This window comes from Drosophila pseudoobscura, chromosome 4 (genome assembly GCF_009870125.1).
Source record: "Drosophila pseudoobscura strain MV-25-SWS-2005 chromosome 4, UCI_Dpse_MV25, whole genome shotgun sequence".
Classification (NCBI taxonomy): domain Eukaryota; kingdom Metazoa; phylum Arthropoda; class Insecta; order Diptera; family Drosophilidae; genus Drosophila; species Drosophila pseudoobscura.
This window is the reverse complement of record NC_046681.1, coordinates 18,428,874-18,440,906: the sequence shown is the minus strand read 5'-3', so window position 1 is coordinate 18,440,906 and position 12,033 is coordinate 18,428,874. Positions and strand designations below refer to the sequence as shown.

General features: G+C 51.2%; 3 protein-coding genes across 9 annotated transcripts in view; 1 reads left to right on the top strand and 2 right to left on the bottom strand.

Annotated features, from left to right (window-relative positions):
- jp (junctophilin) overlaps positions 1 to 5,703 on the bottom strand; it is a 23,105-nt gene extending 17,402 nt beyond the window's left edge. Inside the window, exons 1-2 of one of the 5 annotated variants that reach the window (XM_033380893.1) lie at positions 3,814 to 3,953; positions 3,684 to 3,757 (exon numbers count right to left, since the gene is read on the bottom strand). The gene's annotated coding sequence lies outside the window, so the exon portion shown is untranslated. The other 4 variants (XM_033380895.1, XM_001356342.4, XM_033380894.1 and 1 more) reach the window with 4 other exon arrangements.
- Positions 4,409 to 8,829, top strand: brwl (brickwall). Of its 3 annotated transcripts, none has more exons than XM_015180269.2 (4): positions 4,409 to 4,539; positions 6,952 to 7,225; positions 7,301 to 7,353; positions 7,426 to 8,829. In XM_015180269.2, exons 2-4 carry the CDS (start codon positions 6,978 to 6,980, stop codon positions 8,466 to 8,468), a joined length of 1,344 nt encoding a protein of 447 aa, XP_015035755.2. In that variant the 5' UTR covers positions 4,409 to 4,539; positions 6,952 to 6,977; the 3' UTR covers positions 8,469 to 8,829. The 3 variants fall into 3 exon arrangements, with proteins under 3 accessions (XP_015035755.2, XP_015035759.2, XP_033236788.1); XM_015180273.2 differs by having other exon boundaries at positions 4,411 to 4,539; positions 6,957 to 7,225; XM_033380897.1 differs by having other exon boundaries at positions 4,453 to 4,550.
- Positions 8,817 to 12,033, bottom strand: Mtpalpha (monolysocardiolipin acyltransferase Mtpalpha). The gene is made up of 5 exons (XM_001356340.4): positions 11,815 to 12,033; positions 10,783 to 11,522; positions 10,579 to 10,719; positions 9,744 to 10,513; positions 8,817 to 9,693 (listed from the first exon to the last, which is right to left on the bottom strand). The coding sequence occupies exons 1-5, from the start codon at positions 11,888 to 11,890 to the stop codon at positions 9,057 to 9,059; spliced, it is 2,364 nt and encodes a 787-aa protein (XP_001356376.3). The 5' UTR covers positions 11,891 to 12,033; the 3' UTR covers positions 8,817 to 9,056.

The following is a 12,033-nucleotide window of genomic DNA, read 5'->3' as shown; positions in this document are numbered from 1 at the left end:
ATCTACCCATCCACCCATCCACCCATCCATCCATCCATCCATCCATCCACCCATCTACTCATCCATCCGCTAGCCGCCATTCGCCGTGTGGTACGTGTGGTACCAACAACAGTAACAACACGGAAAATGACGAATTAGTGTGTGCGACGGCGGCGGGGACAGAGACACCAGCAAGGCAAGGCAAGGGCACACGCCACACGACACACGACTCGACACTCCACTCCATGCCACACCACAACACTCTCTCTCTCTCTCGCTCTCGCTCTCCTGCCACTCTCTGAATGTGACGCACAGGCTAGAAGTTAAGTTTGTTATTTCGATTTTTCCCTAATCCGATCAAGATGGGTCAAGGACAGACAGACAGCAGGGCTCTACTCACACGGATCCTCAGGGCTCCAAGGGCAGGTGGCTCTTCTCCGACTACTTCCTGGGAGAACTGGCAAAACTACTCGTCTGCAGAGGGCGGAACAGTGATGCAGTAGTTGTAGTTGTCTCCGAGAATTGTTCGAGAGTTTATTTTTAGAGCGAGAACTAGCATTAGCCGCCCCAAAGAGCAATTATCCGATCTGTTTGACTATTTATCTTTCCGCCTGGGCCTGCCCCGCGTTGCGTCGCCAGCTACTTGTGGATTCTTTGTCTTTGTCTCTGTTTCGGTCGGTTCTGTTCTGCTCTGTCATTCGCTCGATTTCAATCTCAATCTTGGTGCAATCAGTGCAATCCTCAGTCCAATTGCCACAATAATAATTGCCACGGATACGTACAAATATCTACATACTCGTGCAATATGTATCTGTGGATATAAGTATCTCGGTTCGCGTTCAGTCTCTGTTGTTTCGTCGATTCGATTGTTTATTTTATAGTTAAGATTTTAGTTATGCCCCGCTCCTCTCGATATTCTCCTTTTGCTCTTGCTGCGGACAGGTGGCAGGTGGCAGGGGGGTTGGCTGGGGAGGCTAATTTTATGTGCGCCCGCTTTGAAAATATTTCTATTTTGTGCGATGCGCGCGCGTTCGTTTCGTTTTAGTTGTTGGTTCGTTTCACACTGAGCGGAAAATCATTGAACATTTTTCCTGCTCAGGCGAAAATGTTCTTCGGCGAAAGAATCGAGCAAGAAGAAAGCAGCCGCTGCTGCAGGCCCAATGGCGGGAGAGACTGCGAGAGGCGGTGAGAGGAAAGAGGCAGGCGCCCAACGGTCAGCAGTGGGAAGCTTTTGCCGTTGTTTGCCCCCGAAAGTTGCCAGACCACGTCACAGGGCCAACGTGGCGTATGCGTAACGCGGTTTATCCTTCTGCACCAATTCTTCGCCGCCATCCGCTCCATTTCGCTGACTTATCGCTATCTCTTTAATCCCCCATCAAACAACAGCAACAACAGGATTACCGATTGCAAAATCAGCCAAAAGCCAAAGAACGTAATCGGCCAGAACTTGGACGAAACTCGACTCCAGGAATCACGGCCCTGCCGCCAAATTCTTGGGACAACTTTGTCGTTGCTTGGCCAAGAAATTCCTTCAATTATCTCTGCCAGATGGCGGGAGTGGGGTTTTGGTTGGGGTTGCGCTTAAGAAGAGCAATTTCAAACTTTTTAGCGTGCCACCACTCCCCCGCCCCCCTCGCCCGCCTGTATGTGTATATGCGAGAGTATTCTGGAAGTATCCTGAACCAGAAAATCCCAATCCCAATCAAACGAAACATAAGCCTGTTCCTCATATTTAACCTTCAGCGGAGGCTCAGTGGACCTTGAATTATAAATTAATTAGAGTCGGAAACGGGCAGTCGAGAGTCGGATGCGGGGAGACGGAGGTGGAGGTGAGGTGGAGGACACAGAGACGGATACGGGAGCAGCGAATGGTGAAACGACAATAAACCGTGTTCAAGGACTCCCCACTCACATGAACTGGCAGGAGGATACGATTGTGTGCGTGTGTGTGTGTTTTGTTTGAGTGTATCGTGTACGTGTGTGTATGTGTGAGTGGCATCTACAGGTAGCCGCAGCCACGACACCCACAATCCTCGAGCCCTTGCCAGTTTTTGTTTCGATTTTCTAACGAAATCGAAACTCTACACACGCTAACATAGAGAGACAGAGAGAGAGGGAGAGAGCCACTCAGAGAGAGAGAGAGAGAGAAGGGGGGTTGCTGAAAACAGAGAAAGAGAGAGCGACGAAGAACAACAAAGAAAGAGAAAGAGAGGCACCTACTGCGCTTCAGAAAATGCATCCAACGGAGTCTGCATCCTCCTCTGGCATCCTTGATTCCTGCACTGCAAGCTGCCCCAGTCCGCTAGCTCCGGGTCCGAGTCCGCGTCCGCGTCAGAGTTTCGCTTTGCTTATTCAACTCCACTTTTCGCACGAGTACGAGTACGATCCTGTGTTCCATTTAAAAGTTTGTAGGCCCCGTTTTGGGTAAATAATTCATGGCAAATATTTTTAAGCGCACACACAGGGCATAGGACACAGGACAGAGGGCACACACACGCGCGCACGACGAGGAGGACTCGTTCACCAACACTACGGTAACCACTACGGTAACCAAAACAAGCCTCTAGCTGTACGGTGCTCGGGCGGCTGCCTCCAAGGATAAACAACAACTCGTCTCGACTGTCCTGTGGCAACTGGCGACTGAGACAAGCTTGTGCCAATATGGCAGTGTGGCAATGTGGCAATGTGGCAGCGCAGCGCTACTGCAGTTGGAAGCTCTCCGCTGTTGACCAAGTTTCCATCGGCTGTGGTTCGGCTTTGGGTTCGGACTCCGATTCGGGGCTGGTCGCGCTGTGTGGCATGTGGCATGTAGGCCAAAACAGAAACGAGCCTCCTTTTTATCGAATTTTTGAGCGCAACGCATGACACAGCCAGCCCCCGAAAGCTCCCCTTGGAAAAGGGACGAGAGAGAGAAGAGAGAGAGAGAGGGCTGCCAGGCAGAGCGGAGCCGTGTGCTTGCGGTAAATTGCAGGGCAACAAAGTTGTAAACAAATCATTAAAGTGCCCAGAATGCCCGCCCCATACCCCAAGCTGCAGGGTTGGTGGCAGAGTGACCTACTCGTGCGAGTGTGGTGTGCCCTGAGCTTTCCCAGAGCTTTCTTTGATTCAATTCCTAAAGATGGTAGTATAAATAATCGAAACGATTTGTGATACAGTTTACTCTGGAGGTAAAGTAAACGCACCTCTTTCAGATTATTAATATTTTCTCGATATCAAAATATATATCTTTGTTCTAATCAATATAAGGTCGACCGATCTTCATCGAGATTAACTCCCTGAGAAGCCGCTGAGCCGGATGTTACAGTCGCCATCTGGCGGCAACGCTTTCCAATCTTCAAATTTCCACAATTTCAAATGTAAACAACAATTTGCTAGAAAACTTGCGAGAGAGAGAGCTAAAAACGTGCGAGAGAGAACAGCAAAGGAATAGGAGCTTTTTGTGCAACAACAAATGGTTTTTGTTTGCTAGCTTTTATTGTTGATTCTGAGAGCGAGCAGCAGCAGCAGCAGCAGCAGCAGCAGCTGTATCTCTGTCTGTGTCTGTGCCTGAGTAAGCAACTGTCGCTGTTTCGGTTTCAATGTTCGCTGAGAGTTAGAGAGAGAAAACAAAGTGCACGCACACTGGGCCTGGTTCGCAGGTAAATGGCTAAAAATCCCACAATTCTGACAGGGATTAAGGGGTGATTGAAATACAGTAAACTCACCGGAAACAATGTGCGGATCAAATCCTCTCCGAGATCCCTCTCTTTGTCCATTCCGACACGACGTCGCTGTTCCACTGTGCAACAATTTTTGTTAGTCTTTGCTGTTTTTCACCTCCTCTCCTCCGCTCACCCTGTTGCTCTCCTGCCGCGCTGCCTTGCTGCCTTGCTGTCTCACTGTTTCTTTGCATTTTGTATCGCGCAGTTGCCGTTTCTCTGCCTTGGTCTGAGTGTGTGTGTGTGTGTGGGCCTCTCTCACTGTTTTTGTGTGCGTCTGTGTGCATTGTTTGTATTATTTGTTGTTCGTCAGCAACAAAAGCAACAATAAAAACAGTTGCCTGCTCCTCTGCGTGTGCAGTTGTGTTTGTGTATGTGTGTGTTGGTTCGTGTGGCAGTGTGTGTGCGACAGAGAGCAGGGTTTTTGTGCGTTGTTGTTCTCTGTTTGCTCGCCGCTCGTTGGACGTTGGTTTTGTTGTTGCCTCTGTGTGTTCTACGTTGCCGATAGATACTTTTCGCCCATGGCCCCGCCGCTCGCGTATCTGTGTGTTTTAGTCGCTTTTGGACGTGAAACATACGACATCGACACAACCGACTACTGCCACCGTTGCCGCCGTGGAGCAGCGCGCCCGAGCGCACAAATTTCAAACTCAACATTTTTGTACGTTACGTCAGTCGAATTGACTTGAATCCGTTCCCGTTCCCGCTGTTGTTTTTGCGGTCCGGTCGCATTCGCATTCGCGGGAGGAGCAACAAAATAGTTTTTGGCGCCGTTTTTTCTTGTGTCTGGCGCCATTCGAAAACTGATTTTGGAAAACGTTCTGCACATCAAGTCTCTGCAAAGAGACAACAACACCAAAAGGTATAACAAACGTTAGTAAAATCCAAGTGAAATCTCCTTCTCCTCTTCAAGAAACTGTTTCAATGAGCATCATTCCCCCGATAAGCCATATTGTTGCTGCTCCCTGTCTATATCTACGTGTGTGTGTGTGGCTTCGTATATATGTATGTGTCTGTGTGTTTCTTTTGTTGCTCCCTCTGCTAGTGCTGCTACTGCTGCTCTTGTTGTTGCTGTTGTTCTATCTAACAAAAGTTATTGCTTGCTGTTGCTGTCACTGGGCCATGGAGCCAAGAAAGAGCGAGAGAGAGAGCGAGCGCGAGATGGAGAAGAGCTGTGAAGGGGACAGCCGGGGATTTCTGCAAGTTTTGTTAGCTTTAGAAATATGTATTTTTTGTGTGTGCGATATTATTCCGCTGTTGTTGTTTGGATTTCGATTTCTGTTTCGGTCTTCTTCTTGTTTTTTGTACGTTCTATAGCTGTAGCTGTACTTTTTCGAGGCACTGCCTGGGCTCTCCGCTTCCCGCTGCTTCTATTTTTGTTTTTGTTGTTAATATATAAACATTTCTCAGAGTTTACAAACACACACACACACACAAATGCTCGTGCACATGTACATATGTATGTTTATGTTAAATATACGTAATAGTACAATAAATATTGCTAAAGCACTGTTAGTTTTCTGCTGTTTACGCTCTCCCCCCAATCCTCCAGCCATTCCCCACCCCCCTCCGCCATTCTATCACCTCGCTGCTTAAACACATAACATTTCAAGCAACGACAAGAACAACAAGTAGAACCAAACACGCGCGCAACGTTCTCAATGATGATGATGATGTTCGTTGATAATAATTATGACGGCAAAACAACACAACAATACCCCACACCAATCGCACAGTGGAATGAAAGTGTTTCATTTGACAACACTTACCTCTGATTCAGCGCAGAGAGAACGTTTGCTTTTCACCCCACTGTACTGCTCTCATCACTTTCATTTTAATCAGCTCCATAGCCAAATCATCCCATTGTGCGCACGTTGTTTCTGGACTAAACTGGTGGTCGCGCTTAGGCGCCGCAAGGTGCTGAAAGTGGCGGGAAAACGGTTAGTCAATCACTCAGAGCGGGGGAGAGCGAGCAAGAGAGACAGAGAGAGAGAGAGGCGCTTAAAACCTCAGCCGAATGAGCGGGCTTTGATTAGAATCGAAACAGGTAGTCGCTCTCTGCGAATCACTTTCTGAGTGCATTGCGAATAACGATACGGCCAAGCAAATGGGAATCGTATTCGCACACAGCTGGGTGCAGCATTTGCTTAACATGTTTTTTCTTTACGGCATTACAACAGAAAATGTGTTTGCTGTTGTTGTTGTTTCTTCTTCTGCTGCTCCTGCTGCTGCTCTTATCAGTGAAACTGGCAAAGCTTTCAAGTCGACAGAGCTGGCAAAGCGGAAAGAACTTGGAGAAGCAATAACAAGAAGAATAATAATATTCATATGAAGAGTAAACAATGTTGCCAGCGCCGTCATCGTTGTTGTTCTCTCTCGCTGTTTTCCAGCATGCAAAAACAAAACTGTACTGAAAATACTAGCAACTACTTAAACAACAACAACAATAGCAACACCAACCATAATGTTTTATTAAGTTTCACAAAAAAATACTTACTCATACATACACTCCCCGACACTTGAATAAGACACACTAAAATGATTTTTGAGAATTTATTCGATGTCCGGTCGCGACCACATCCAAAATAATACATTTTGCAATGTGAATGTCGTATTCAAGTGTCGAGTGTTGAGAACGGAAATTTGAGTTGTCAATTCAAATTTTTCCTCAATCTACTTTATTGAATATTGCTATTATTTTTAATTTATGCTAAATTGAATCGAGATTTGAGGAAAATTCAAATTCAAATATTGGTGCCTAAAGTGTACATTTTAGTGTGTCGTATTCAAGTGCCGGGGAGTGTATGTACGTATAACAAGAAAGAAGGGCTAGCGTTGGTTGACGACGCATTTGATACCCTTCCCCGATTGTTCACATGAGTACAGTGTTCGACACGGAGAGACGGCTGGACATGGCCTGCTCTGGGAAGCTTATGGCATATGGTACTGTAATGCTCTCTGAGAGGGTAGCAGCAGAAAGCTCTATCGCTTGAAAGCTGCTGAGACAGCAGCCACAGAGCAGATGAGGGTGAGGGAGAGGCAGCGCCCAGCAGCAGCAGGAGAGACGAAAACAACACAAACATATGACACGAACAAAACGAATCGAAACGACACGAAACGGAACGAGGCAAAAAGACGAGAATTCTCTCTCTTTGTTTGCTTTCGGTTGTTTGTTTGCCATTGGCTTAACGTACATTCCGTCTGCGAATAAATATGTCTTATAGGATGTCTTCCCAGATGTCTAATATCTTTTCCCATTTTACATCCTGCACAGGATAGTATCCCACCAGAACATCGAATATGACAACCTCAACGCGCAGTAGCAGCAGCACCAACAATAACAACAACAGCAGCAACCACAACGACAGCGAGGAGAGGGCACAGGAAGGAGCCTCTGTCTACAGCAGCCACAACGGTAATAGTCCAGCGAACATTGGATCCACGAATCGCGTCATGCAGGCGGACGAGGACTTTAACATAAGGTTCGTCAATCTGGTGCGCACCCACAAGTGCCTCTACGACAAGAAGGTGCCCGAGTACCGCAACAGGTGAGTGAGAGGAGGAGGTGGAGATCTCCCATATCCCAATGTGGAAAACACTGTAACGATCCTCTGATATTCTAGGGACAACCAGGAAAAGTCGTGGGTGCTGATCTCGAAGGAAACCCGTGAAAGTGGTGAGTGGCTAGCAAAAAAGCATCCAAGCTCTATGGAAACTAATTGGAAACACTCCCCTCACCCTCCGCCAGTCATTCACTGCAAGGAGCGGTGGCGCAATCTGCGCGCCTGCCTCTCGCGCTACATCAAACAGCAGAGCGGATCGGAGCCACAGCACAAGCCCTACTACCTTACAGAGCACATGGCCTTCCTGCTGCCCTTCCTCAAGTCTACGCGCAATACGTTGGACGGCAACAGCAGCCTGGCCACGCTCTTCCATCTCTCCCAGCAGCATCAGCACCTGAGCCACCTGAACCAGCAACAGCCGCAGCGTCCCCATCATACGCTGCCCCTGACGCATCCCCACGAGGAGCACATGTACTGCTCCACCGCCAGCAATAATAACAACAACAACAATGGAGAGGTCATGGAGCTGAAGCACTCGATGTCGGAGAACGACGATGAGGAGACCATCGACGCCTTCGACCCCGCCGTTGCCAGCACCCTTAACCTGCAGCGGGGTGCCCCAGCCACGCCCACGAGTCATCATCAACCGCGCGGAAGTTCGCCCGCCCGGAGCGATACGGCTAGTGCTGACAGCATGCAGAATTTCATTCCGGACGTGCAGCTGGCGGAGTCGGGCCCAAACTTGATTTACAACGATGGAGGTCGCGGCACGCCGCCACCGCTGCACTACCACCCGCACTCGCTGCCACATCCGATGGACGGCCACCACCACCAACACCACAGCCACCAGCACCAGCACCAGCACCAGTTCGAGCCGGGCAGCGCCAAGCGGATCAAGACGGAGTGCGAGGCCACAAGCACGATGGCGAACGGCGGGGCAAATTTCTATGGGGGACTGAGTGTCGCGGAGCTGGCGGACATGGAGTTCTTCCGCAGCATTCTGCCGGACATTGCGGCACTGACGCCGCAGCAGCGTCGCAAATTCAAGATCGGGATCCTGGAGCTCATCGACGATGTCGTGGCTCGCTATCCCGGGCCGGAGCGCTACAACGGAGGAGGATGCGTGGTCAACGGCAGTGGCGGGAGCAGCAGTAACGGCGGGGGATCCCTAAACAGCACGGCGGGCAGGCAGCAGCGCCGGAGCTCAGGGCGGGACTGGCGCAAGTAGAACGTCACTAGTCACTAACTAGATGTAGGCCAATTTGTTTAGTTAGTAGCTAATTACTGGACTGGAGTGCAGGAAGATACGACAGCTCCAGTCCGCTCACTGTCCATGTGTTGTGTGCGCTCAATGAGTAAGGATTAGGATATAGGATATATGTAGTTCTAAGAAGGGGAAGCCGTGCCCCACCTGTATAGCCTCTGTATATAGCGTGTGTATATGCGGCAAGAACACGTCGTCGCATAGTACAGCATATACATATATATAGAGTTCTAGCATCGATGTACAAATTGTTCCGTGTTGAGTCAGAGATAAAGTAACCACTGCTGTGTCAAATAAATCGTCAAATGTGAGTATGAAAAAAGTACACGATATTAATCTTTAATTGAAACTTCAACAATGGCCATGCCCTTGCGGCGACAGGGACTGCGAGTCCACATGCTACTCGTACAAGAAGTTCCTTGCGTAGGGAAATGCAAAAGGAAGCCCGCCATCCTCCTTTTTGGTGGCGGTGGCTCCCAACGTTAGCTAAAACCTAATCTAATTTTCGTTGGCCTTCGTGGGCCAGGGCCTGGGGGCTGGGTCGGAGGTCGTTTACAACTTTGAGGAACCAGTCTTTGGGTAGAACTTCTTTGAAGTATCCTTGGCCATGTCGAGCAGGGTTTGGGCGGGCTTGAAGGGGGCGCCGTACAGGTCGGCGTACGACTGCATCTTGCCGACCAGCTTGCCGGCTCCGTACTGGTCCACCCAGCGGAAGGGACCGCCGGAGAATGGGGGGAAGCCCAGGCCAAAGACAGCGCCCACATCGCCCTCCAGCGGACTGTCAAGGATCTTCTCCTCCAGGCAGAGCACAGCCTCGTTGATGAAGCGTGAGACCATGCGCAGGGTCAGATCCTCGGGGGTGTTGGCGCCCTTCGAGACCAGCGTATACTTCTGCTTGATTATCTCCAGAGCATCGTTGTTCACTGGACGGCTGCCCTTCCGCTGGTCACCGTACAGGAAGATGCCCTTGCCCGATTTGCGGCCCAGGAAGCCGGCCAGCACCAGGTCTGACATCACCTCCAGATTGCCGCCAGAAATGCGATCGCCGAAGGCCTTGGCCAGATCCACGGCAATGTGGGAGCCCACATCGATGCCGACCTCGTCGGCCAACGTGGCAGCGCCCACCGGGAATCCGAACTTCTTCGTGTACTGGTCCAGATCCTTGGGGTCCACACCCTCCTGCAGCAGTCTGAAAACGGGACGTGAGAGTTGTCTCAAGGAATCACACGGCAGACTAACCTTATGGCCTCCGACAGCATGGTGGCGAGGATGCGGGTGGTGTAGAAGCCGGGACCGTCGCCCACGGTGATAACAACCTTGCCCTGCTTGAGGCCAACGGCCACGGCCTGGGCCACGGTGTCCTTGGAGGTGCCCGGGTGCGTGATGATCTCAAGCAGCTGCATCTTGTCCACGGGCGAGAAATAGTGCATGCCCACAACCTTCTCGGGCCTGGAGCTGCCGGCGGCAATCTTGGTGATGGGAATGGCGCTGGTGTTGGTCGCGATCACGCAGTGGGCGGGCACGACGGCCTCCAGCTCCTTGATCACACGGTGCTTGATGTTGATGTCCTCGAAGACGGCCTCGATCACGATGTCGGCGTTCTTAAACTCGTTGTAGTCGAGGGTGGGACGCAGATTGGCCAGCGTCTGGTCACGATCCAGGGCAGAGATGCGCTTGCGCTTCACGGCCGTCTCCAGGCCCTTCTGCACTTGGCCAATGCCGCGTGCCAGGCCTGCATCGGTGGCATCCTTCATCACCACCTGGTAGCCCTTGTCGACGGACACCTGTACAATGCCAGCGCCCATTAGTCCAGCTCCCAGCACGCCGACAGTCTTAGCCTGACGCTCTGGCTTGCCAAAGCGGTTCTTCTTGCACTCGGTCTGGCCGCGGAAGAGGGAAATGAGACCTTTGGACTCCGGTGTGGCCGAGAGCTCGCCGAAGCCCTTTCGCTCCGCTTCGTAGCCTGCATCGGAACCCTTGTCCACGCCGGCACGAATCACATCGAGGATCTAATGAAGCGGATGAAGCAACAGTTAGCCATGCGAAATAGGAAGGTTAGGAAGATGTGTTTCACCTTCAGGGGAGCGGGATAGAGACCGTTCGAGGCTCTCAGCACCTGCTTCCGGGCAGTGTCGAAGATCTTGTTCTTCACAAACTCCGTATCCATGACCAGGGATTGCAGTTTGTTGACCAGACCAGTCTTCTCGCGATTCACCTATACGTGGATTCGATTATACATATAATGAATTTCGACTGGATAAGGCCGGGCATATCTTACGCGAAGTTTACCGCTGGCCAAATCCTTGGCCACCTCCACAGCAGTCTTCTCCAGGTATTCCATGGTGTTCTGTTCGGCGGGCTGCAGGCCAGGACCAAGGGGATCCACCAGCAAATCGACGATGCCCAGGCGCTTGGCCCGGTCGGCGCGCACCTGCTTGCCCGTCAGCTCCATGTCCAGGGCAGTGGGCACCGACGTGAGCTTGGGCAGACGCACAGTGCCGCCGCCGCCGGGCAGGAGACCCAGCATCACCTCGGGCAGTCCCAGCTTGGTCTTGCTGTCCTTGGTGGCGATGCGGTAGTGGCAGGCGAGGGCCAGCTCTAGACCTCCACCCAGGCACACACCGTTGATGGCGGCCACGATTGGCTTGCGGCTGCGTTCCATGCGGTCGAACATCAGCTGGGCGCCGTGCGAGATGAGTGTCGCCTCCTCCGCCGTCTGGCAGGCTTCAAGCATCCCAATATCAGCGCCAGCCACAAAGCATCCCGGTTTGCCGGAGATGAGGACGGCCGAGTTCACAGCAGGATTCGTCTCGAGGTCCTTGATCACACGCTCGAATTCGTCGCTTACTTCGCTGCCCAGGGAGTTGACCTTCACGTTGGGGGAGTCGAACCTGATGACCAGCACTCCATTGACCACCTTCGTGTGCAGATGCTTGTTGGCCCCCGCCGTGGCTACAGCCGGAGCGGGATTTGTGGACATTAGACGGAGGCGCTGGAGTTGGGACGCGGCGGGGAGGGCTGCAAAGGGGTGAACAGGGCAGAGAATCAAATCGCTGCTGGCAGATTATCGTCACACAGCTCTCATAAGAGGCCCCCGCAACAAGCAGACAGACACACACACACACACACGCAAAATCAGCTACGTCAAGGGAGACCGAGTACAAAGTTCAAAGTCCAGTTATGCGGCTCATCGGCGGGGCAGCAGCTCTCTCCTCTCCCCTCCCGTCCTGGTGGGTGCGTTTCTGTTCCTTCGGGGCTCCAGTTCTTACATTATTACACATTCATTCGATCTGGAAACGGTATTGCCTACCTCTGCTGCATCTATTCTGCAACAATTGCTGCCTCGAAATTTGGCCAACGGCACTCAGGATTCTCGTTGCCGACATTGCACAACCTCTTTTCGTATATTACTAGGATCGGAGCTCTTTCTCTCGATTGCTTCACTTTATGCTTAATTATTTCGAGGTGGCACTGCACTTTAAACTTATTTAACAAACTTGTTGCATATAGTCGAAAAGGCGCCACTATC